We start from the raw sequence: 26,997 nt of genomic DNA on the forward strand, positions 1-26,997 counted from the left end.
GATGTAGAGATGATGTCAGTTAAGCCATTCACAGATGCACAAGTACAATTTCTTGGCACTCCACCACAACTAAGAGCAATGGTAGCGCAGTGGTTAAGAGCGCAGTTCTGCAGGCTACTTCTGCTGACTGCCAGCTGCCAGCAGTTCAGCAGTTTGAGTCTCACTAGGCTCAAGGTTGACTCAACCTTCCATCCTTCCGAGGTGGGTAAAATGAGGGCCCAGATTGTTGGGGGCAATATGCCGACTCTGTAAACTGCTTAGAGAGGGCTGTAAAGCTCTATGAAACAGTATATAAGTGCTATTGCTATTGCTAACAACTATGAGCCCAAAAGCTGCTTCTTGGATGTAATTCTTCCCTGGGGGATGGGGGGGGGAACCCAGCTACTGCACTATTGATGGATGCGTCTAGACTGGTTTTAGAAATGTTTGATCATCCCTTGGCAATATTTTGATTTACAGACAGCACCTAAGTGCACCCTCCAAAGTGCCCACCCCGCTCCATGCCCCTTGACTCCAAACAGAAGCTTACTTTGGCCATGCCCAAATGTTTTCCTTGCGACTGTGCCCACTTGCCCAGGAAAGGTGAACAGGTATGAATGAGGAAGCATCCAGCAAGATTGCATTTTGAGAAATTGGGGCTGCAGCACCAGTTGCATTCTCACGGCAGTCCTTTTGTGAATGAACAAACTCCTACCTTCAATAATCACCTTGCAGGAATGAGGAAATCCAGTCATATTTAGCTTTTCAATACATTCACCAGCCCCAAATGAACATGCATTTTATTCTTTTTTTTTTTAAAGGGCTTCTCATCTTTTATGTACATTTTACAAACATTAGACTTTGAGGAAATTTTTATAATCCAAAATGCCAGCATTTTTGCCCAACCTCCAGTTGGAGTTGGCGTCTTCCCTTGGTGCAGCTCCACAGACTGGAGAAACAGAGTCACCTGCTCCACAGATGCAGAACTGCAAAATAGCCTGGCAAAGAGGTTTTGAAGTTCTGCCTCCGTGTTAGTTCTGATGAGTCTTCTGGATGGACTAGGGCAGGGGTCAGCAACCTACGGCTCTGGAGCCGCATGCGGCTCTTTGGGTCCTCAGCTGTGGCTCCGTCAGGTGATCCCACCACTGGCTGGCCCCACCCCTTGCCCCCCCCCCTCCGTTACTCCTCGCCTGGCCTGAGAAGGTAAGGGCGACGGCGGGGGATGGAGAAGCGGCCAGGGCAGAGACAGAGAGATACAGAGAGAGCGGGAGTTGGGGAGGGGGAGAGGGGGGGGACGGGAGAGAGAGGTATCAAAAGGATTTTGTGGTTCCCAGTTTTTTTTAACAACTGGTTCTCTGCCCTAATGACCAGCTGAGTAGGCGTGGCTAGGGGGGGTTATGTGACTGGTGGAAGTCAGTGACATCGAGTTGGCCATGTCCACCCAGATTTTGTGACTCCCAGTTTTCTTTTCTGTGGGAAACGGTTGAGTATTTAAGGTTGCAGACCCCTGGACTAGGGAAGTACTGAACTGGCTACAACCTGTGCTAATATCACACAGTATGCACTCATCACATCAATGCCCATCTGCCAGAAAAATAAAGGATGCAATTACAACCACAGCACATGTTAAAAGAAAATAAGTTGAAATGTGTTGTAAACAAATTGGTCGGAAGGCTTTCTGACTGTACGACTTCAACACTGTTTGGCAGTGAAACATGTAGGGATCTTCTCCATTGCAGGGCCCACATCTCGAGACCATGAATAAAAGTACTAGCAGCACCTGAATTCTTTCTTTTCAGCACAATCTTATTTCCCTGGTCAATTGTAAGACGTATACCATTGACCAGGGAAATAGGATTGTTAGGGTGGACGCAACGCAGTGTGCAAATGGGGCGGAGGTTATCAGTTTCATATTCAAAAGCTATGCAATGCAGTTATGCATAGCCTACCTGGAGCAGAAGAGATGCAGTATTCTGAATACTGAAAAATTTGTCTTGGAGGGTGCTAAGCAGAATTCTACACAAGGACACGCTGGATGCAGAGGTGAGTTTCAGCAGGTTCTGACCAGTTCTGGAGAACCGGTAGTGGATATTTTGAGTAGTTCCAAGAACTGGCAAATACCACCTGACTGGCCCCACCCCCATCTATTCTCTGCCTCCTGAGTCCCAGCTGATTGGGAGGAAATGGGGATTTTGCAGTAACCTTCCCCTGGAGTGGGGAAGGAATGGAGATTTTCTTCCCCTGCCACACCCACAGAACTGGTAGTAAAACCTGTTGAAACTCACCACTGGCTGGATGCCAGCAAGCTGTCCTGCTTTTACGGCTACCTTTCCTTGCCATGGACATGCATGCTCCTTCACAGTGATTTTAAAATTACAATTTGTACAGCCTGCTAACGTAAAAGGGTGGTGCATAGGTATTACTTCAACAAGGAGCATCTTAGCTTTTATTTTTTTTGCTTTATTGAGGTTTTCTCCAAAACACCTATCCCAATCATTAAGATATAAGCAGTATTTATCTCCAGCAAAAGTTCTATCAATTCCAACCGCTATCCCAATCCGTCTTTCAGCCTTCCCATTTTGTATTTACACTCATGTCCTCTCCAGGACTGCCATGAAGTTGATTCCTACACCCAAGAGCAAATCCTCCTGAGAGCTGTTTGGATATCAGGCTTTTTCAACAGCCAGTCCTTCCTAGCAGGTAGGAAGCACATCACAACTCATTAGTAATTTACTGCTACAGTAATTTTTATAATTACTGCCAGGAGGCTTCATTAAATTTGATCTAATGAATAAATATTGTATTTTCAGTGTGATTACCAGCACAGCTTAAGCTGTGTGCCATAAACAATTATTTTCTTCCATACACAGTGCCAGCTACTACTGATTTTTTTTTTATTTTATTTCAGGGTTTAATGTCAGGTGTCAAGGGTTACAGGGCCATCTATATCCCTCGATATAAAGATAGCAAATGAAAATAAACCCCTGTAAAACCATGAATAACCATAGTAGCAAAGTATGTTTAATACAACGGGAAAAATGGATTTTGAGGTTGCTTATATAGGCAGGAATGTAAAAAGCTACCTTAATTCAGCTTGAGGATTTGAAAAGGCAGATCAGCAAATTTAATTCCCCTCTCCCTTTCAGCAGTGCAATACTATGGGGGGGAAAATATGCCGTTATTTTATAATAAAGGCAATTTCCTATATATCATTGGTTTGGACTGAAAGCTGCTATGAAAAATAAGGTACAAATGATTAATTACATGTTCCTAGGAAATTGGGTAAAGTTGTGGATATAGATCTTTCTGGATTAAAGCAAGACTTATTCACAACGGATGGGAGTTTGCTTTGTGATGCAAAATAGTACAGCCTTCACAGATACGCTGGCGGATTTCCTGGCATCTCTATAATCAGTGCGAGTTTTCAATTTAGGGATTATCCCAAGTGGAGGATATAAAGCGTAACTCATTCAACAGAACCTGCTTTCAAAAGTGAAGATCCAACTAGGTTCTTCAGGTCAGAATAGGAGAACTACAGGCTCACTTTAACTAAAAAAAATATCTTGTCTAGGAGAGACAAAGGTACATAGCATAGCTTTCCATTCTAATCTGGATTCCCCCCCCCCCCCCCGGTATAAAATCTTCTCCATGCCAATTAGCTTCACTGCTAGGCATGCCATATATGTTGTTGCTCGGAAAAGCTTATGCCTTTTAGAAAAATGTTTTAAACTGAAGAGTTGGTACCAGACTCCTGAGTTTTGGCTACCATAGACTAACACAACCTTTATCCATCTAACCGAGCTATCTGCATCTGCCATCTAAATCAGGGGTAGGTTCTATTTACCTTTACTACTGGTTTGCAACAGGATTGCGCATGTGCCTCGCTTCTGCGCATGCGCAGAAGCTTCTGCACATGCGCAGATCACTTCTGATGACGTCAGGGTCAGTGGGCAGAGCCTCCCGCTGGTTTTACTATTAGTTCTATAGAACTGGTCCGAACCGGGGGCAACCCACCACTGCTCTAGATACATTAGATTAACTGTGGCCATACTCTGGATGGGGAAGATCGCCTGTAGAACATTACAAGACAAAGAACAAAGTTGGGATTATTAAAGGCAACTTTGCTGCTTAAAAGGATGAGGAGAGGGAGGGAGAGAATATTTACTTTAAATTTATTTCTCTGCTACAATTGTGTTTTTTCCCCTTGCTCTAATCTTGATCCAATTACAATTAAATATGAAAAATCTAAATATGCACTGCAAGCAGTTTTCGTAGAGGATCAGAGTCATGCATGGTTTATCCTGTACACAAAATATCAGTGCTGAAATGAACAGGGGACCTTGGCACACACAGAAGCACAAGGAACAATGGCCTTTTCAGCCCACTGCTAAGCAAACTTTAATTAATCAAAATTACATTTCATACATAAAAAGTATCAGGTTACAGTATTGTTCAAACTACTCTAGGGAAAAGACTTGAGTAGCATTACTGCCTTTTGCTGCATTTAAAACAAATCTTCAGAAAATTAACAGCCACATGTGTCCAAGCATTATAACACCTGTTCACGAAAACAGAACCACAATTTTAGAGGCAAAGCAAAACATCCCATGATTTTTCCCCCTGAAATGTGTATTATGAAAATTAAACCTAAACTCTTTGTGAGAGAGATATTCTTAATTCCATTTAGATTTTATATTGTACTGCTTACAAATGGTACTTAGTATAATATATGGGAAAGTAGCAAGTGATTCCTTCTTAAAGGGTCCTGGCAACTCAAGGGATCTGTCCATTTCCCCTCTTGCAGTTTATTCAACACTGATGAATTTTATATCCAATGCACTTTGGATGGGTAGCCTTTTATCCAGTTAGCACAGCATTTAAGCAGATACACCACCAGCTAGTAAATGAAAGCCACAACCTCCACTTGTGTTTGATGCACAAGCTCCATGCCTTATTAACCAACACAGTTTGAAATGTCACCAATTAGGATCCTATCTACATTACAACTCATGGAACTGTATTGTTCATGGTCACTTCTTTAGACAAGCACAGAGTTTATCAAATTGCTGCATGAAAGCCTTGCATTTACAATCCAATATGCAGATTATGCAAGATTGGCTCCAGCATAAACTATGATGGAAGACTTGTGAATCCCTATCTACAATACACAATTTTTGACAAAATGTAAGGCATGATGCTTTATGTATTAGATGAGTGAAATTATTTGGTCAATAACCCAATTTAGAATTATTTGAACTGGTCTGCAAAAGTCTAGAGACTAACAGCAAAGAAACAGTTTGCTTTAACAACTTGCTTCCAGCTAATTATTTTTGGATTTTTGCAGCCCTAATGAAACTGCCTTCCAAAACTCTAATGGTTCCTTTTAAATATCCCTTACCAAGATCTCGGGGACAGTAAGTTTTAGGATCAAACCATTTACTAATTTTTCATAAGTCTGAATCTTCTCAAGACCCTTTTAGTCACACTTTCATTGTAAGTACTATTTTAAACACAACAAAACATGGTCCTAAGCATGACTGATGAAGTACACTTCACACTTACTGATTTAAACCATTTCAATTACTGTCAAAATTTTGAACCTAAATATTGAGTCCTTTATCATTGCTTCTTTAAAAAAAAGTTTATCAAGAATTTAAGTTGCTTTGCAATTAGATAATCACGGCTGCTATTTACAATAGCTTTAAAAGCTAGCGTTTGATTCATTACTGAATCTACTATACACGATAACTGCAAATATAGATACATTGAATGTCCCCCCCAAAGACTTTCTTTCCAACAAAGGAGAAACAAAAATTGGACTCAGCTAACATTAACAATAGTTAGGGATAATGTGACAGCGGCAGTTCCAACATGAACGTAAACTCAGAGTAGCATAGGGAAAGTACCTATGCAAACTGCCACCAGAAAATCTCACACAGTGAGATTCAGGAGAACTATAATGGCAAGTACTGCTTTTGGTTGGTTATAGCCTTTGTATGAAGCCGCTGCTCCCCAATGGGTTGAATGAGACTTCTACCTGCTCTGCTGGATGCTAATTAAGATCCAGTAGCATTCATCATGAAACAGGACTAAGAAAGCTTTGATTTAACAATATGACGAACCACTATCCTGCAACTTTGAACTTCAGTCAAAAGTCAACAATTTTTGCTCCCCTTTTTAAAAGATGTCAACCATTAATAAAAGTGAATTCTCAAATCAGACAAATCTAAGCATATGCGCTGAAGATTATTCTGGAATTGCTTCAGAAGTTCATTCTTGCATTTCAAGTTCTTGTTTCAGACTGCAAGGGGTGAAAAAAACACAAAGTGAAACTAAGGCAATCAACAAGTAACTTAATATTGTTCTAAACATGAAATGCCTCTTTGAATCTGGATTTTCATGAATGCATCTGTGCATTCTTGCCAGTAATTTGTATCTTATGTTCCGATTCATAAAGAAAAGTGAAATTTACCTTTTCAAGTAAGCATGGACATTATCATATCCATGATACTTGGCTAAGTAAACCAAGACACCAGTAGCACATCTTCCTTCCCGCTGCCGGCAGAAGCTACAATTGCAGATCCCACGGCAAGGTGGGCAGTACCAGTTCTAAAGGAAAAAAAGTAGAGTGGGAATGAACTCTAGGTAGATTCAACTTAATTCTTGTTGCTATTAGGCTATGATTCAGATAGAATACCATGGCAGTATCACGATTCAGCTAGAATACCATAAACATGTTACACATTTTAAATAGGAAATTGAAAAAATATAGGTAAACTTCATTTACCAAATGCCTCATGCAGTTAACCATTCAAAGTTATGACAGTGATGGAAAAAATAATCAAGACCAAGTTGTGCATTTATGATCCCTCTCATATGTTCACCATTATAGTCAGTTGTATATGTTGCCCTATACCATTCTCCCCTTCATAAACCAAGGATATTGGGAAAAGAATACAAGAGTAAGCAGACACACAAAGGAATCCGATAGTGCAGGGGTGTCAAACTCAAGGCCCACGGGTGGGATTCGGCCTGTGATATGGTCGGATCTGGCCCATGGGGCCGTCCTGGAAAATTTAAGGGGCCAGCCTGGGTCACTTCGACCTGGTCTACCTGTGTCGCTTCAGCCCGGTCTACCCAACGTGAAGAGGAAACATCAGGCCACCGTGGCTTCGGCCAGGTCCACCCAATGCGAAGAGGAAACATGCCAGCAGTTGGGGAATGGCGTCAAGATGGCCATGCCCACCCAGTTGGCCACGCCCATCCACCCCCAAGGTCAACCACAACCCTGATGTAGCCTTCAATGAAATTGAATTTGACACCCCTGAGCTAGTGCTATTTGCTTAGTGTACTCATTTACTCTCTTGTAATCCCTTCTTCTCCAATGAATATAAACATTAATTCCATTTTTGCGGAATTATCCCAGTACCAGGATGAATGTTCCAAAGGACAGGAGAGTTGGGGAAAAGAAAAACTTACTGGTCATTTCATTTTCCATTAGCAACAGAACTGCTAGCCCCAACTGTGGTCGCTAAATGAGGACTACCTGTATTTCTACTTTTTAATGAACTTTAGCATGCATTCAAGCAAACATGAAAATAAAATAATTACTGGATCCAACAAGGCAGCCCTGACTTCTTCTCCATAACGATTACGAAGACAAGGCCCACAGAATTGGCCACGTACTCCAAGACACTCTGGGTTCCGGCAATTTGTCTTAGTATCTGTCGTTTTCTGACGACACTGGTGACAGGTAGAACCCTGTTAAAGAGAGCAGCAAAGGCAAAGGATACCAGGTTGATGGTTGCTTTGAAAAAACATTGCACCCTTGTCCCATCTTAGTGTGTTTATCATATGGACCCAGTGGCTTATTTACACATGGTAGAAGTTATAGTGCATATAGTGCACACATTTATAGTGCACACATTTTTTAACATTTCAAATTTTTTTTATCCTTTTATTTTTATAAATAACTCAAGGCAGCGAACAATACTCTTGATACTCTTTCCTCTTATTTTCCCTACAACAATCCTGTGAAATGAGAGAAAAGGACAGGCCCAAAAATCACCAGCTGGCTTTCATGCCTAAGGTGGGATCAGAACTCAAGTCTATTGGTTCCTAGCCTGGTGCCTTCACCACTAGACCAAACTGGCTCTCTATAGAATTCAATAAGCCAAAGCAAACCAATCCCCTTATGGCTTAGAATTATGGCCACTAAATACCTATCTGAAAAAAACACACCCAGATTTTATGTATTTGAAGTTTATCTAAGTACCAATTGCTTCAGCCCTTTATTTTGTAAATTAATCAAATTTAAATAGCAGCAAGCCAAAAGATGCCATTATATCTGAACTAGATAAACATATTCTTTTTACAATTTATCAATAAAGCCACTACATGTGAACCTCCATTTTATTACTAGTTATGAATCAGTGGTGAAATTCAGCCAGCTCTATCCGGATCACGCAATCCGGTAGTGCCGGCAGCGGGAGGCTCCGCCCACCCACCCGGATGTCATCACATCCCGTTTTTGACCCCCTGTGCATGCGTGGAGGCAAGCGCGTTCACATTTGTAAACCGGTAGCGAAGGTAAGTGAATACCACCCCTGATATGAACCATCACATTTAATCTGGAAGAGGGAGCAGAGAGATGTGTTGCATTTAAAATTCTCACCAACATGTACAGTTAACGGTAGCAAATGAAAAGCATTAGACCCAAGACTTCCTTACTCCATCTTTTTTCCCTCTCTGAAAAGTTACTTTACTGCTTAAATAAGGCCTTTTCATTTTCATAGCAACAATCTTGAGGAATAGGTTGTACTGAGAATGTTATTGGCCTGAAGTTACCTAGTGAACTCCCTGATCAAATGGGAACTTGGAGTTGGATCTCCCCAATCCAAATCTTCAGCTGTATTTGTCATGTATCAAATATTTCAGTGAAGTCTACATGAAGTGAGAAAGGTCCTCCTCTTTAAAGCACTCTTTGGCTAGGTACTCTACCTGCTCTGTTTGATCTCCTAACTGCAAAGAATCAACTTAGGAAACTTCCTGGCATTGGAGTTTCTGCAATTATGCAGTAAGAGGTAGAACAAAGGATCAAAGATTCCCTTGGCAAGCATCAGAATGTAGGATCAGGCTCTAGTAAAGAGGAGACAATCAAAGCAAGAACGATGCACTATCTGTTAACATAATTTGGACAAAGCAAACCAAAGGGCTGAATGCAGAACACAGGTCACCTTACCGTTGCACGGTTGTAGACTTTATCTTTCACAGTTTCACAAATATTATCCAACTCTTCCTCGGTTATTTCTTCCACTGAACGGATGACATGGGGAAGAGTCATAGCACTAGTGCGCTTTCTTCTGGGGGTGTCCCTTTCATCCTGAATCGAAAACGGTACCATTGGGTTAAGTCAAGCCATTGAAGAGTTCCGTAAAGCACCGTAATATTTATGCAGCGATGTCCCTGCATTTCTTAACCAAACCACATTACTGCATTAAGGTGGCTTGTTGGCTTTAGCTCAGTAAGTGTACAATTTCTCCTTCATTTCCAATTCTGAAGATGCTTTTTTTCTGAAATACAATTTAAGGGTTTTCATTTCAATTAGGACAAAGCCAGATTTCCGGCCAAGGGCTGCACTCAGCCTTATATTTTTGAAGGGCTCTAAAAAACAGATACAGCCAGGAACAATGGCAAATCTTGCTACTGAATTGTCTTGGCAATCAAACCAAGATGGGCCATATCCACGGTTGTGCACTACACGAAAGACAAAAAGCGTCTATTGGCCTAGCTTAATTATGACTAGATATGGTTGTTTTATATGAAATCCTTTATCTAAATCACCTAGGCTATTTAAGGATCAATTTACTTGGTTGTCCGAAATAAATATCACCAACATACCTCAGAAAAATCTTCAGACATTTTCCTTCTCACTAACACATAGGGATCCTCCTCCTCTTCCTCCATAAACATGGAATTTGGAGGACCTTCAATTAGGGATCTGGATCTTGTGTGAGGCCTAGAACTTCTTTCTGGATTCCTCCTTGGAGCACTTCTGGGAACTGATTTCCTTGGACTACGCTGGGCTTTCTTGAATGAGGATAAAGGTAACATGGCAATCAGACAGGTATGTAATTTTAAATCATTTATAAGCTACAAGACATTTCCTCAAATTTAGCAATTTATTCCTCTCCAAATTTAAACTACAGCAAACTTATCTCAAATAAAGGTTCCTAGAATGGTAGCCTGCTGCTCTAATGAATCATACCACTCAAATATAATCTGGCCAAATTAACATAAGGGAAGTACAGTGTAAAACTGTTTTCATCTACTCAATACCTTTTTGATGCATCTACTTCTAGAATTCTAACAATTGTATTTATTGGTCATCCATTTACACACTATAAAGCTAAAACTTCCTTTGTATGGCCAATGAGACCATTGAAATACTGAATCATAATATGACTTCGCAGGAAATGAAACATGATAGAATCAATGCTGCTCAGATTGTCCTGGCATGTTTTTCTCCCAAAATGTAGGTTAGCTGTCAAGCATCCACCGGCACCTGGTTTAGCATGGTTTGCTAATCATGGACTTGGTTAAGCAAGATCCAGATCTGAACTCTGAGATTTAGAAGTGCATGTGTTTATTTCAAGAAGATTTTTGATGTATTAGTTTTAGGTTTAAAAACTTCCTGGTATGTCTAACTGAGCACTGAAATTTTATAGATGGGCAAATCAAAAAATAATTACAAGTGGCAATTATTTTATAATATAGTAAGGCAATGGACTTTATTTGCTTTAAGTTCATCAATAAACAGTCTTCAAAAATAGTGATACTTCTTGTTGGATAATTATGAAATAAACCAGGAAATTAACAAAGTGTGTAAGTGTGATTTACCAGAGTAGGAGTTGCGAGTGGGCCTCTTTTAGTAAAAATTCCAGACACATTTTTTAATTCTTCCATTAGCTTTGCAAGCTGTAATGAAGAACAGGAAATAAGTAGTGAAATCTCAGACAGAATGTATATTAAAGAAACTGTAGACACAACACATACAAAGACTATTTATAAAGCTGATCAGATTACTGAAGAGGCATAAAAAAAAAACTAGTGATCAAAACCTTTGGTCATCTCCATGACTATGGAGACAAGTACACAGTAATAAAACAGGTCATTTATTCTTGATCTACTGGACCCACTTTTCCAATTGTTTCAGAATTTTTCACAAAGTATTCTAGACCTTATTCAAATGGCAAAGATAGACAATATTGAAGGAATGAGATTAAAAATGCCTGCATAATTATAATTTTGAGTACTGCTTAAGATGCCTGAGGTTGATAATCAATTAAGTAGCATTAAAATATTTAACGAAGCAGCATCAAGAAGTTGAATGTGTTTTTACAATGAAACACAAGCCACAAAATTAATCCACCATTCAGAAAAAAACCAGTTTCTTGAGGACTTTCTTTTATGTTTACCATGGCTTTGTTTTCCTTTATATTTAAAGCTCTTCTCTCCAAGAATTTGGGTCCACTTTCTTCATCAGATTCTGCCTCAGAGTCCAATTTACAGGAAGGTTGTGAAGCTGGAACTGTTTTACTCTTTCCCCTCTTAGACCTTCGTGGTGGGAACTTCAGAGCAACTTTAAGGGGAGCAGCACTTTTCTTAGGCCATTTATGTGAACATTTCTCTGCTTCTTCTTCTTCAGAATCTGTCCCCAGTTTCTATTAAAAACATTCAAATAAAAAAAAAAAACCATAGTAAGCCACTTGTACAGTTAGACTGGAATCAGAAGTGGGTTTCAGCAGGTTCTGACCAGTTCTGGAGAACCGGTAGCGGAAATTTTGAGTAGTTCGGAGAACCGGTGGTAAAAATTCTGATTGGCCCCACCTCCATCTATTCTCTGCCACCCAAGTCTCAGCTGATTGGGAGGAAATGAGGATTTTGCAGTAACCTTCCCCTGCCATGCCCACCAAGCCATGCCATGCCACGCCCACCAAGCCACACCCACAGAACCGATAGTAAAAATTTTTGAAACCCACCACTGACTGGAATCCAACATTTCCTGGACCTATACCAGATCAAAGAGTGAAAAGCCTGTGGCTAACTTAACACTCTTAAACTACTCTTTATCACTGTTCTTGCTAACCAGAACTGTTGAAAGCTGTAGTTTAACATCTAGGGTTACAGGTTCTATATCAGTAATTTAGAGCCACCATCAGAGCACAGATATTATAGATTTTCCTAATTAAATAACTTCCTCTTATTTTACATATTCAGTTGTTGACCTTTGCTGAGGTGGCACAGTGGTTATAAAGTGCAGTACTGCAGGCTATTTCAGTTGACTGCTAGCTGCAGTTCAGCAGATCGAATCTCACCGGCTCAAGGTTGACTCAGCCTTCTATCCTTCCGAGATGGGTAAAATGAGGACCCAGATTGTTGGGGGCAATAGGCTGACTCTGTAAACCGCTTAGAGAGGGCTGTAAAAGCATTATGAAGCGATAAGTGCTATTGCTATTGCTCTTGACTTGGAAGAATTAAGAAAAAAATTACACTGAAAGATACTGCTGTAATGTCAGATTATATGCTGTTCCCCTGCTGCAGGCCCTGTTGGAACACTTAACTATCTGCACATAAAATAGTACTATTTTTCTAAAACAACATAGAAAGGAGTTTCCCGCTTTATATGGGGCTAAATACATCAAGCAGAAGCTTCTTACAAGGTCTACCAGGTTGCCAAGCCCCACTTTTCAAAGCTTTGACATGCTAGAGAAAACCATTAGGAAGTGTCTTCACAGTTCTACTAAATATACTGGTGTCTGTTAAGTCCTTGTCTAAAAAGACGGAGAAGGGAAAGCCTATAAACACTGAAGAGGGGAAACAAGGAAAAAAATGACACCTGAAGGGTATCAAGTAGACCAAAGAATACTTAAAGCAACTGTTCACATCTGGCCCTAGTCACTGAAGGACATTTAAGTACCTGTCTGCCTTTCACCTTTTCAAATCAGACGTTATTATTCCAGGCATAGATCCTGGGAAGGGCAAAGTGAGGGTAAATTAATCTTAGAAGAGTTTTTCTTTATAGGTATTTTTAGCAGACATTAGAAACTGGGCCTTCTTCATCCTTCCTTCTCACTTTTCCAGCTTTCTTCTGTTAAAAGCCATCAAGTCACCTCATTGCTCACATTTGGAGAGCTTATTAAAATATGTATTTTCCCTAAAGTAATAATTACTTCAGAAAATATATGCTACCCATGACGTTATCCTACCATTTTATTTTTAATGAGCTTTTTTTGTAGCTTTGTTTTGCATAGCACTTTTTCAATGGAGAAGATATAGCCAATAAATTTACATTATTGGAGCTTCATTTGCCAGCTTATACATGGGCAAAAGAGCTACTTCATCACTGTCAAGAATATTACCCCTTTTTGATCACACAATTTACCACAATATGGAAAAGAAGCTCTAATCTTACACAAGAAGACTATGATTCAATCCTCATGTACAAGATGGCTGACAGTTTTGAGTTCCCTTGCTGGCTTCTCAATCAAAACAAGTATTTCTCAGACTATGGAAGTTGAAGGAACTTGGTCTATTTCAGTGTGCAAAATAAGGACAATAGTAATCAAGAACTTTAAATGCTCAACTCACCAGCACGTCTTGAATCTCACTTTCTGAAAAGCCACAGAAAGATTCTTCATCTGAATCCTCGTAAAATATTTTAGCCATTTTTTCTGCAACTTCTGGCTTGAAGGTTGGTTTCTTAAAGAGAATAAGTACACTATGTGTTTCTTTCTCTCTCTCTTTTTTAATGAGAAGCTATTTTCCATAAACTGTTCTGAGAGCAAATCACATTGTACAAGTGCACTACAAGAGAATAGCTTTTGTAACAAAGAAAAATGGTTCAGGAGGTTTACAAATGGTTTCAGAGCTTTTATGGCAAATCATCAGGCATGTTAGGTTAGGCGACATTTCAAAAGGATAGAGTAAGTGGCTAATCTACCTCCAACAATTACTACCTAGGAGCACAAGGGAAGAAGTGAAATGAAATTAGAGTTCATACTGTATATTCATATAACTGCTGTACAGAAATGTAAGCAAAGCATTTTAATCACAAATAGGGTATTTCTGAACACCACACATTCAATTTCTGTTTATTCTTGCACTTTTTACTTACCGTGTTTGCAAAATTATCAGAGCCAAAACTGTCACAGCTATCATCAGAGGATGAAGACGTTTCCATAGGGACTAGTCTAGTATTACGGAATGCTGTGGATTTTCTCTTCCCTGAAAGGTTGCCCTGTGAAATGGACAATGACAACTCAATTAATTACTATAATGTGTTTTATGTAGGCTGGCTTAATAAAGCTAATCTAATCTAGTTTGGCTACAGACTAGATTGAAATATACATTAATTTTAAAAAATGAGTCTTCTATCAAATGTTGTGCCACTATGGTAAAACAAGCACAATCTATTAAGCAAGAGAAAATTTCACTAACGACATTTACATATTTTGAAAGCAATACAACTCTCAAGACATATACTGTACTTTTATGGGACTTAAACTCATCTACAACATATAGTAAGGGAATAGTTCTAGTTAAAATTTAACTAAAGTTTAACATTCTTTTATACCATCAGTTTACAATTAAAAAAGCACAGCAAAATTTTTAGCCCTATTTTGGCTATGGCCAACTGGTATATTGTTTCAGTAAAGGGCAGCCATGAATTCTTCATCAGCTCAATTCAACCATTCATGTGGGTACATTACCACAACCATAAATAATTCAGATTTAGCCATGATCTCCCAAAAGCAAGATCCAGCTTGGGATTCCATAATCGTATATCTTAACTTGTTGATTAGGATGGCAAACTAAAGGTTTATCAGTCAGAAGTAAAATGCCATTATTAAGATGAAATAAAAGATGCGCAATTGCGTAGGTAGACTACAGATATGTCAAAATCTTTCTGCAAAATAATCATATAAATCTTCTGCCCCAAGTACTTTTTCACCCATATAAAAGCCATTTTATCACTCTATTCCAACTTTAAGTATATAGATTTATCCTCCCCAAGAAGCAGTAAGTCCCAGTGGATCTCGCTTCTGAAAAAATATGTACTGTAAAGGACAAATAAAAATTAATTAGAAGTGTCTGGATTAGATAACTGTTAAAAATGAAATGGCTTTATAAATGCAGAATTGTTTTCCAAAATGTTTTTTTAATCAGTAAATGTTACATATTTCTCCTCTTCTTCTTCAGAATCTGTCCCCCACAGATATTGTACTGAGTCACGAAGCAATATACTAATATTTGAAAACAGGAGAAAAGGATTGGGGGGAGGCGTAACACTCAACTAAAAAATGTGGCAACTGGCAAATTTCTAGGAATGGCAGAATCCACAACACATAATTTTAAGGTATGCCAAAAAGGTAATGTGGCAACTAAATTATAGTATAATCCTGTGACCATAGCACAGGTCCCCAAAAGTCTCTCATTCTCTGAGGCCTATGAATAAGTAAACTGACAATTACGTACAGGGTAATCAGATTTTAAAAGTGCCAATGTATCAGATTAAGACAACAGAGTGCCACTAAATCATGTTTCATGGATGTCTTTGAATCAGCAACTAGCCCACCTCACAAGGTTGATTTGAGAATAAAATCACTGGGAGGTCACCATTTACACAGCCCCGAGAACACAGAAGGGAAAACAAAGCTGTTGTTTTTCAAGCTCAAATGGGCTAAGGAAAAAGTGAATCTAAAAAGATTTCGAAGAATTTTTAATTCAAAACTGGCAAAGGATCTCTGCTAAGGGTTTATCTGAGTCAATATTCAAGTGCCATTAAGAGGAGTAACCACAACTTGTGACTACAGTATTGTACAGTAAATTGGCAGCCTTCGCTCTTGAGACAAGACTCAAAATTATTTTATTTCTTATTTCTCCATACTGAACCTCAGGCCTAGGGTATTTCCGCTTCTTTCTCATCCTTGTCTTTTTTGCCCCCCACACACACAAACATAAATCTGGGATTAAAGAACTGGACAAGAATCTAAAAGCAACTTTTTCAAGGCCTTCCTGAAAGGAGTATTCCATATTTGAACATCAGCCAACCAACCACTGGTCTGATTATTTATCGGACCAATGATTTATTTCTATGCCAGCTTTCATCCACAGGAGCTGGCAAACCCTCCAGATCCACACCTTCTTACAGAGCAAATAGGCGAGTCTACCATGCGCGCCATGATTCCTTCTCAAAAGGAAGGGCTTCGGTTTCCTCCACCCTCTTTTCGCGGCATGCTCAAAGGAAACCAGCAGAGAAGGTGGGATCTTCGGGTTTCTGACCCCCCCACCCCACCCCGTTGTATCCAACTTCGGCGTTGAAGCCACCCTAAAAAATTAAAACTCAGCTCGACCCCTAAGCCACAGAGATAGTCGGAGGGGCGGAGGGACCAAATTTGAAGAGATCGATAAGCGCGGGAGAAGTACTTAAGTTTCCCTCCCCTCCACCACCATCACCCCAAACCACTTCTCCGGCTTCTTTCTCCCTTTCCCCTGCCGCCGAAAGCGAGAAATACCCCCAAGAGACAAAGTTTATTTGAGTTGTGGGGGGAGTTTCCCCCCTCCCAAGAAATAGAGGAGCAAGTTTTGGGTGGGAAAATACTTTGGGGGGGGGAGCCCCGGCGGTGAAACAAAGGATTACTGCCTTGCTGGTGGTTGCACGCCGATCTGGGGAACAAAAAAAAGAAAAGAAAAGAGGGAGAGAGATAGGCGGGAAGAGGGTGTGTAAATCGCCCTGAGTTGAGCCTGCCCTGCCTCTCTTACTACAGGATTTAAAAACTACTAAAGGCTCGCCGCTTTACTCCCGGATTTCCAGATTCTCCAAGATCTTAGAACGGTGGAAAGTCATGGCTCGAAACGAAACGTTACTTTTGCTAAATTCCTCGTCGACTTCAGTAGCGTTCCCCTCCCCTCCACTTAAAAAACAAAACTTACCTATTTAACGTACAGGATAAAAAAAAAAAAACCAAAAACCTGCCACGTGGGTGGATGGGGGGAGCCAAAGTTTTTGTTTCTTTTTTTTACCGAGCAGCCGTTTTCATAAGGCGGCTGGCTCTGCAAGCTTTTAAACCCAAACAACTTCGCGTCGTAGCTTAAAGGCTGCGAGCCATGTGCCCGCTTTTTAAACTGCAAGCACGCTCGCTCCCAATGGCGCTTGGCCACGCAATGAAAAACCACGACTGCGGGGCAGCAATTCTTCAACGCATTTGCCAATCTACTGGCTGAAGCCCGAGGAACGCTAAAAGCCAAAGATACCCTTATTGCAAACTTTACATTTACTCCTCCTTCCCCCCCCCCCCAAATCCGTTCCCATTCCAACATCCGCGAAGCTTTTCCTGGCCGGCCCGTAATAGCTCCAACCTCGGATCTTTGTAAACTCATCTCAAGAGTTACTTGCACCGCCCGCCTTCCCCAGCAACCCAGTCCCGCCAGTTGCCCAGCACTTACTCCAGAGCAAAAAAAGTAAATGTCTACAGGATAGTCCTACGCTGCAACCAAGGCGCTCACCTGCAAGCCGAAGGGGTCCATTACTAACTGCAGATTTGCCACGCGTGGAGCTCCCGAAGCTTCTCCCGGGTCAACCACAAGACTCAGACTCGCGCCAAAGCTACTTAGAATTCGCCGGAGGCGGGGATTAGATACGATAGGGTTTTTTTTTCCCGCGAAAAGTGCTGTGGGTCCTGGAAGGGACGAGCTTTTGCTTTTTCGCAGACGTTGCTTTTCGTTACGCCGCTGGATCCCCCTGACAACGCGGTTTTCGAATATTCGTGAAGGTAATGGGTAGCGAAAGGAAGAAATTTTTGTGAAAGCTGGCCGGGTTTTTTTTTCTTTTCTTTTCAAGTTTAGCATTAGGGGTCTATCGTTCTTCCAGGACCTATATCTGTGGCGCGAAATAGTAATGAAGTATTTGCATAGAAGGAAAGGGAGGGGGACGCCAGGAAAGAGAGTGGGGGGCACATCACGTCCTAACTTGCCTTGGAAGGAAGTAGCGTACTTAAGATACGTTGCTTTTGTAGCTAGTGAAAACAAGTTAAAGTTCGCCCCAAAACACATGCCAAGTGTCCTTTGCACGATTACAAAACATGAAAGCAGTTCTTGGACTATTATATAGGAATGTCTAGTTTTAATGAAGTATCATTCTTTATATTCTCTTCCAGAAAGAGATGATTACATTTCAATTAACTTTCCGCATCATTATGAAATGAGCAATTTTTTTTCTTCATTAACATGAATAGGGGCTAAAAATAATGTAGTTTTCTAAAGAAAAACAATAGAGAGTGTCTCAAAAACCTTTATGCCAGGCTTTTGTATGTGCCACCTTCAATAATGTCAAACCAGATACTATACTTCACAGTTTAGAAAATACAGCATAAAGAGTACAGCAGTGCTTTCAGCGATGTTTTTGTACTGAGATATTTTCAGAGTGATAAAACCGATTTAAATGTAGTTCAAAATTGGCGAGCAAATTGATGTGTGTGTTCCGTGTTCCCTATAATGTTTCCTAGGACCAAACTCCACGCGTGTGGCACCCAGATAATTGGTAATATGAACCAAGAATAATCTGGAAAGTAGAGTATTTACAGAGGCCAAAACACAGTATAAGGGGTATGTAAACTGTAGGTTATTATTCCTTGTGAGCATGCAGCAGACTGGTGTAAAAGAATCTCAATTTTAAATAAGCCCTTAATTACATACTTACCTGCACCATTGGCTTCTCACAGTGCACACAAAAGCAAACAATCTGTTCTCTGGAGACTAGACCACACTTGAGTCTCTTAAATCAGCTTTAGTTCACCAGTGCTTTTCAACCAGCAGAGAAAGGGATTCCCCCATTTGCGCACACATACAAGCAACTATACCTTTAGATTTTCCAGACAATTTCTTTTCCAGGAATCGTATCAAAATTGTTTGCAGAAGTATACAACCAAGTACAAATAATTGCTGGAACTGACAATGAACTCCCATCTACCTCTTATCAAAATGGAACTAAAATACATCACGGGTAGGTCCTACAAAGCCATAAAAAGGAAGACTTTGGGGCCAGACCAGATATGAACTGGATACAGGTTCCTTTCTACTCAGCTGGCACCCAGAGGGACTTCACTGACCACCTGGGCCTGTGCAAAAGAACTGTCCATATGGTCTACTCTTTTTCTCCTGATGCTGATAACAATTTTAATCTGGGCTAGCCATGCAATTACATGGCTATTAAGCAAAAGTAGCCATGACAAATAACATCTTGATTTTTGTAATTATTAATTCTTAGTTGGCTTTGTAGATTTTCTCCAAGTTGATATATCCTCACCCTTTCAGGTTTTCCAACAGGGCACCCATTGCTGCTGTAACTTGTCCATTCACTCCTGGTTTTTGGTCAGGAAAAATCAAGACTTTGCTACCCCAATTTGTCCAGTAGAACTTCCAGATTCTGTAACAGCTTTGTTCCCTATGCCATCCATCTGGTAAACTCGCAATATTTGTTTCTCTCACCATGTACATATATACATCCGGACTAGACACTTGTTTCTCCGTGTCATATATGTGGGTACATGCATAATTTTGTATATGTATGTATTTATTTATTTGTCATGTTTATATAGTGTATATTAGAGGTGGAGACCCTTTGAGGGCTGTATGCAATGAAATTTCATTTTAATGTATGCCAATTTGTGTATATTCAAAGTGACAATTCAGTTATTCTAAATCTAAGTCTTCTAAGTCTAAGTTTTACCAATAGTCAGCTTAAAACATACAAAGCTGGAAAACATTTTCGAATCTTGCTGTTTGAGGAAGTTGCATAACATTCTTAGAGACTCTTCCCATCCTGCTTACAATCTTTTTGGACTATTGCCTTCTGGCAGAAGATACAGAACAATTAAAACTCGGACCACACGTTTTCTGAATAGTTTTTATCCCAGAGCTATAATTGCACTCAACAATGAACTAAAGGGCCACCATCAGTGAGCTGTTGGACAGAATTACTTGGTCTGTTGTGTGGATGTTTGGGTGGTTTAGGGGTGGGGAATTGTGGTGGGTGGGAGTGTGTTTGAGGATTGTTATGTGTGTTGGACCTGGTCTTTGGGTGTTAAGTGAATTTTGTTGTATGGGTATACTGTGTATACACGTACAATGACAATAAAGTTATTTTTATTTTTAAAAAGTTATCTTTTTTTGACCTGTGTAGGAATGCATTTTTAAAAAACTGCACTTAAGCAAAACAAAAGCCCACAGTTGTATAGATGGACAGCGAAGGTATTCTTTGAGGAAAAAAGTTAACAGATTTCCTCTCTATCTGATAGAGATCAAAGAAGAAGTTCGTCTTTAAACAATTTCAATGCTACTAGATCACTTAGTGAAGAGAATCGGCTATTTGAAAATAGCAGCCATCATAAAACGGTTTCAAGGGAAAAATGAATGCTTAATTTATTAACTGTATACCCATACATGACCATCAAAGATGGTGCTATATAAATGGAATATACAGTGAGAAATAGCAGTAGAGAAACAGGCTGTGGAATGGATCATGGAGTGCATGATCAGGTTGAACACTACTGGGCTGCAAAAATCTGAATGATCACTCAACAGCAGCAAAAAAGATGCGGAAACTATTTTGCTACCATCCAATGTTTGTTTAAATTTTTGCAGTCCAGATACCGCGGCTAAATGATATCTCATCTCGGAATTTTTTTTCTGGCATTTAAGATATCTTACAATGGGATTTTAAAGGGCAATTCTAGTTATCCTTACAGCATATTGATCCCAGTATTTTAGCAGCAATAGAATAATTACTTCTCCCTATTTCTTAAATGTATTGCTGAAATGAAGAAAGCTTCGGATAACTAGTAGTGATTTAGATGAGAAATAACTATGACTTTCATTCAGTTATTGTAGTTCTAAGCTTATTGGGTTGACCATAACCATAATATGCCAGAAAGGCATGTCATGCAAAAACATTAGCATATTATGCCAAACGTTTAGTTAAAGTTCATCAAATTTATTGACATTGACATAAACCTTTAAATAAATACAGAAATAATATGAATCTCACAATTGCCCTATAAAAGAAGATTAATGATTTTCTTATGCAACCCATTGAACTTCAAATATGTGTGGTGATTCAGGCATTTTAGTAGAGAACGGTAAAACGGAAGTAATCTCCCCCCTCCTCCATGTCATTCTGTTTTCAGAGTTACACCCTTGATTTTTTTAAAAAATAAAATCTCACAAAATCCAGTTACTGTATATGGCTGAATTTGGGCAGCACAACCATGGGTGGCTGGGAGTTTCAAATACTGTCTCCTGCCCTAAATTCATGGCTAGATTTATACATCATTCTAAGCTAAACAAGTCACATTATTTATTTATTTATTTATGTACCTGGTCATCAGGTTTCAGAGGTGTGCATGCGCACTGGTCAGCTGGTTGTCAGGTTTCCAGTACTTCAGCACTCTGTGCCTAAAAGCTTTGTCATCCCTGCTCTATGGAAATATTTGAATATCTGCAAAGGTGCACTCGAAAGAGAAATGGCAAGCTTTGTGTAAAAGGGGTTTTTGGAAAATCAAAATAAAGTACAATAAATATTGTAATTCAACCCCTTTCCAGCTTTCCAGGGGAAGGGGGGAGAAGGGATGGTTTCATGTGAGCGGCAGGCAAGTGCTCTCTCGCATGTGTACAGCTCTATTTGCAAAGCGGTGGGCACACTTGCCCACTGCTCATGCAAATGGAGCGTGTGCATGTGTGCTTATGCGCTGCTCGGGCAAGTGAGGATATGCATATGCACTTGCCCACCGCTTCGGGCGCCCTAGTTCTGAACAGTTCACGGTCCAGTAGTGGGCTGCAGCCCAGAGGTTGGGGACCCTTGGCTTAAAAGACATAATTGTGTGGCTATGTGGTTATCATACCACCAATTATAGTTAGTTACCACTTGATTTGTTTATTTCTTTGGACCTCTCTGTCCTTGCCTACATCATGTTCCTTGGGTTTATTTTCTCTAGCTAATTGTGGCATGGCACAGCTCAAGTCATAAAAGCTTTGCCATGTCTCACTTCCCAGTCTCTGGGCTCAAGTGAACCATCGTAATTGAAAAAATAAATCTTACAAACAAAATGGAAATTGCACCCTTTTCTACCCCTCTCTTAACTTTTAGACATGAACAGGGTCAAACCCAGTTTTTCTCTTTGTCCAATCCTATCAGACCAGTGGTGAAATCCAAATTTTTTTTACTACCGGTTCTGTGGGCGTGCCTTGGGTGTGGCGTGGCTTGGTGGGCATGGCAGGGGAAGGACACTGCAGAATCTCCATTTCCACCCCATTCCAGGGGAAGGATACTGCAAAATCCCCATTCCCTCCCCACTCTGGGGCCAGCCAGAGGTGGTATTTGCTGGTTCTCCGAACTACTCAAAATTTCTGCTACCGATTCTCCAGCACCTGTCAGAACCTGCTGGATTTCACCCCTGTATCAGACCCAAATTGACTTCCTTGCCCTGGACAAGGAAACCCCCCTTCAATCCCATCTCAACCAAAACATAGAAGTCTCCTCACCAGCTCAGACTTTAGGCCAAGGCAGCCCTCTTAAGGAACTGCACCGAAGTAAAGAGCTGCGAAACCCTAACCTTCCATCTTCCACCAGTTGATGGCCTCAAGATTCCTTTTCCTTTACAATGGATTTTTCCCAGCTCTGTTGACCCTCCTAAAAGGGCTGTTCGGTCTAACATCAGAACTCACCCAGCTACAAAAGCAAGGGCCTGCCTAGCTTCCCCAAACTGGGCAGCCAATCAGATCCTTGTAGGCCTCAACTTCTATAAAAATCTTAGTTCTTCCATTGGGTCCCTCTTTCTCATAAAGCAGGCAACCAAGAATCATTGCAAGGGATATGATTCTCCTCCTCAGTATTGTGCTCTTTCTTCAGTCTGAATCCACAACACCATTACTCTTTTTCTCCCTCAGGCATAAAAGTGCATCATTGCACACATAGCTATACATAGTTGTAGCTATGTGTACATCACTAAACACATATAGCTACAACTATGGTTGTAGCTGTTGGAAGAAATGCCTGGCTACTAAACTACAGAATTCAGTGGCAAGCTATGCAGGAAGAATTAAGTCTTCAATAACCAAGTAGTTTCTCCCTCATATTCAGTCTCCAAGTGTGAGAGGGTTTTTCTAACACAGCCCGCCACGTAACTTTATTTTATTTCCATAACACCACTCGTCAGTGTCTCGTAACAAATTGATTCGAATTATTTGTTTCTTAGATTATTTAGAGATCATCAAGAAACAAAAAAGAAAACAATATACTTGCATAGAAAATTAAATCAGGTTTCAAAAAAGATCATTCTTGTAAAATGCTCGTATTATTTACCCCCCTCTCATAATGATAAAACTAAGTACACATTTACTTATATAAAAAATAATTACTTCAAAGGCCATATTACATGGAAGTTTTTTTAAAAAAATCCCTGTATGCTCTTAAATCTAAATTCAGTCTTCCTTAAGAGTGAATTTGTAGAACACATAGAGATGAGGAGACGTCATTTCATTCTCTGCAGCCTCTGTGGAGTTAGAAAAAATAATTGTTCCAAGAACAGCAACCTGTAGAGGTCATTGTTTTGAGTGATTTCTCACAGGAGGAAATGGAAGAACAAAGTCTTTCTGAGCAACTTCACCTCATTAAATCAGCTCAGCAAGTTGCCAGATAATAGTCATTGGTGGAAGGTTTTGATCTCTTGCCCAAGCAAGCTACCTGAACAGACTCCTGATCACCAAATATGGTCAGGTATATTGGAGGAAGTTACTGGAGACAAAAATTCACGCAACCATTCTCTTGCAGGGAAGAAGAAAGTGGATTTATTGACATAATAGTCTGCATATAAATTAGCTTGACCGAGCTATAAGGCATCAAATTCCCAGGCAGTAAAAGGCTGCTATTTTAGGCTATAAGTAAAAGAACGAAAATAATGAAACGGGGAGAGTTTTCTTAAAATACAAAGGTGCAAACAATGCTATCACACTAAACCATCAAAGAAGGTGGATTACAGATATCAGGAATTCTAATCTTTTTGGTGTAAATTAAATGAAACCACAACCATTTATGTTTGGTATGAAATTTAAACTCGCTTGATCTTTGGTTATAGAATGTTGCAGTGCTTAAGGTAACAGCCTGCCAGGGACAGTGCTGATCATTTTGGCAATACAGTGATGGAGAGACTTCACATTTCTGCTAAGCTAGACATGTTCTTTCTGCCCCTTTATCCATATTTAGATTCCTGAGTGAAAGCAGCCAAGTAACGCATGCCTGTTCACTAATTAAGATGCTGCAAACATCCGCCCACTTAACCCACCACAGCATACATTAGTCTCACTGTTTGTCTTTCTTTTAGCATTGATTGCAGCCTAGATGTGTAGGTGAAGAGAAGGCTGCAAATGAGGGTTGCCAAAATCTTACCTTATTCTCATCCCTTGACGCAAATACACCTACTAGAGCTTTGAGAGGGGTCTCTCTCTCTCTCTTTGTGACGGCCAACTACTTGAGCCAAGCACCATCATATTGCTGGACTTGAAGTAGTGAGTGTAGTAAAGCTGAAGAACAGGAATGTGAGCTTAACCCACAGGGAGTGAAATGTGTTCTTTGTGGCCTGGAAGCCTGGAATTGGTTTGAACATTTTGATAATCCACCTTAGTGAGTTTATAAATTCTGAAGGTAGCTGCCCCAACACATAAACAACAACATCTTTCAGCTATATTTCAATTATTTATAATCGTTTCTCTCTCCCTTTTCTTTCAACCCTTAATCTGCTTTTTCGTGAGTTCAGAGCTTCATGAATTCAAAGACAACAAACAGAACTTGCAAGGGCTAAGAGTCACTTAGGTGAGATGGGCAGAGTAGAAATGTGATAAATAATAAGTGGGGTTAGTGTATCTCCTTGTTCTCTCTGCAGCTTTCAGTACTATTAGTTATGCTATCCTTCAGGGGACATGGCCTTGCAGGTTCTACTCCCTTCCTCTGGAATAAATTCCAGTCAGTATTAATGGGTTGTGGAGAGGTTTAAGTCCATGTGCACTTTTTGCTGGGTTCTTCAGGGCTTGACTTTCTACCCGCATTTCTTTAACATTTACATAAAGATTCTGGACAAGGTCATTCAGAGATATGGGGTGAAGTAACATCAGAAGGCTGGTGATATCATATGTATATCTTTGGTCTTGGGCTGCCCAAGTAATGCTATGAAGGTTCTGTCTTTGTAGCTGGAGGCTTTGGACAACTGGATGGGGAAGAACAGGTTTCAAATCTATCCAGGTTTTTAGGGCCTGCTGGATTTGGTGATTTTTCCATCTTTAGTTCTGGGTGGAGTTGCACTACTCTGTCAAAATCAGTGCACAGTTTTGTGGTCCTCCTGATCTCACAGCTCCTGTTTAAAGAACAAGTGGCAGCCATAGCCAGGAGAGCTTTTATATAGTGTTGATTAGATTGTCCCCCAACCCCGCTAGCCTTTCATAAAACCCTTAAGACACAGCTTTTCTCTCAAGTGGGGAGGTTGGGAGGGGGCTGAGCCTGTCAGTTGAATCTCTTTGTTATTGACTGCTTTGCGCTTGATATACATTCTTCTTTTGCTTTGTATAATTTATTTATCCTGATTGAATTGATATTTTATTGTGTCAGCTGTCTAGAGTTGCCCATGTGAGAGGGAATGGCCATATACATCTACCAAATAAATAAATACATCTATAAAGCTCTCCTCCAATAATTTGCTGAACAAATAGGGAGCACCTGCACTACCCCTAGGAAACCACTCTTCCTAGAAATAGGAGAGACCTGAGCCAATCAAAGAAATAGCTCCTTGAATTAGAAGAGACCGCTAGTTTTACAGCTGGCTGAAATGGTTTACTTTGCTATTGTTAAAAACCTGCTACTACATGAAGAAGTAGAAAAGATATGTTAAATAAGATACATTTATTCCTTATTTCCTCGGCTAAGTATCAAATTAATTTAAACAATATTTTTAAAAACCTTTTCCTTTCCTTATAATTCAAAAGGGGAAGGTTAAGTTAGGAGTTAGGTTTTACTAAATGGAATCTAATATAATATCATTATTTTTCTGAAAATTGCAATTGGAGAAATGAATTAATTTTATATCACCTAATTCTTTATTTCAAAGAAAATCCCACTGGAATTTGCTTTCTTGCAGGTATGTCCAAGAAAACAAATATTCAAGTTCACTGGAATTGCAAAATACTGCATACACGTATTATGTTTCTTTTTATTACTTAAAGACAACACACAGAGTATAGTTAAATACCATGAATAAGATTTTTACCTTAGGTTAATAAATAGTTGTACCAAAAATAATTAGGCCTTTTTTCTTATATTATTTTGCTTCTTTGAGGAAGCTGTTAACACTTTCCCCCAACCATAAAAATAATTCCAATTGAATTAGATTGGGGCTTATCGCTAAATGGAGGATTGAGGTAGTAGCTTGAAGGTGCTGCTACAAAATCAAGCCAAGGAGAAAATAATTCATTAGACAACCTCAAGCACTCAAAATATGGAAATGATAACTTTTGCAGTCATTCCTTTTTCCATTCATAGGTTTAAGCAGCACTTTTTTTTTTGTCCTTGTATCAATACTGGATCAGAGTATTGGAAATAACAAAGAATGGTGAACTAGAATATCATACTAATGGAAATACTAGACTTAAGTAAAATGTACCTGATTAAAAGTAGACACACTAAAAAAAAACAGAACCTTTTGCACCTGATTAGCTCTACCATTTTGGTGGAGTCTCAGACACCAGAGGTGTGGGCAGGGTCCTTAGTCCTTCTTGGACCCTAAGAGGCCCCTGCTTCAGGCCCAAGAATGCTATCCAGCTGCTGTCAGATGCTTTGGCAGTGTTGTTTCATAGGAAAGGGAGAATTGACATCTTGTGCTCTATATCAGGCTTACAATGTGTTAAAAAAGCCTCCAA

The 26,997-nt window shown here is 39.9% G+C and overlaps 1 protein-coding gene across 1 annotated transcript; it reads right to left on the reverse strand.

Moving 5' to 3' along the window:
* Positions 1-6,249: 6,249 nt before the first annotated feature.
* CDCA7 (cell division cycle associated 7) lies at positions 6,250-17,568 on the reverse strand. The gene is made up of 10 exons (XM_070956898.1): positions 17,548-17,568; positions 14,156-14,278; positions 13,630-13,740; positions 11,457-11,702; positions 10,879-10,956; positions 9,880-10,068; positions 9,221-9,361; positions 7,591-7,740; positions 6,452-6,588; positions 6,250-6,280 (listed from the first exon to the last, which is right to left on the reverse strand). The coding sequence occupies exons 1-10, from the start codon at positions 17,566-17,568 to the stop codon at positions 6,250-6,252; spliced, it is 1,227 nt and encodes a 408-aa protein (XP_070812999.1).
* Positions 17,569-26,997: the final 9,429 nt, after the last annotated feature.

The sequence above is a fragment of the Pituophis catenifer genome, unplaced genomic scaffold (genome assembly GCF_029215685.1).
Source record: "Pituophis catenifer annectens isolate HBS135680 unplaced genomic scaffold, rPitCat1.0.hap2 SCAF_1, whole genome shotgun sequence".
Lineage (NCBI taxonomy): Eukaryota > Metazoa > Chordata > Lepidosauria > Squamata > Colubridae > Pituophis > Pituophis catenifer.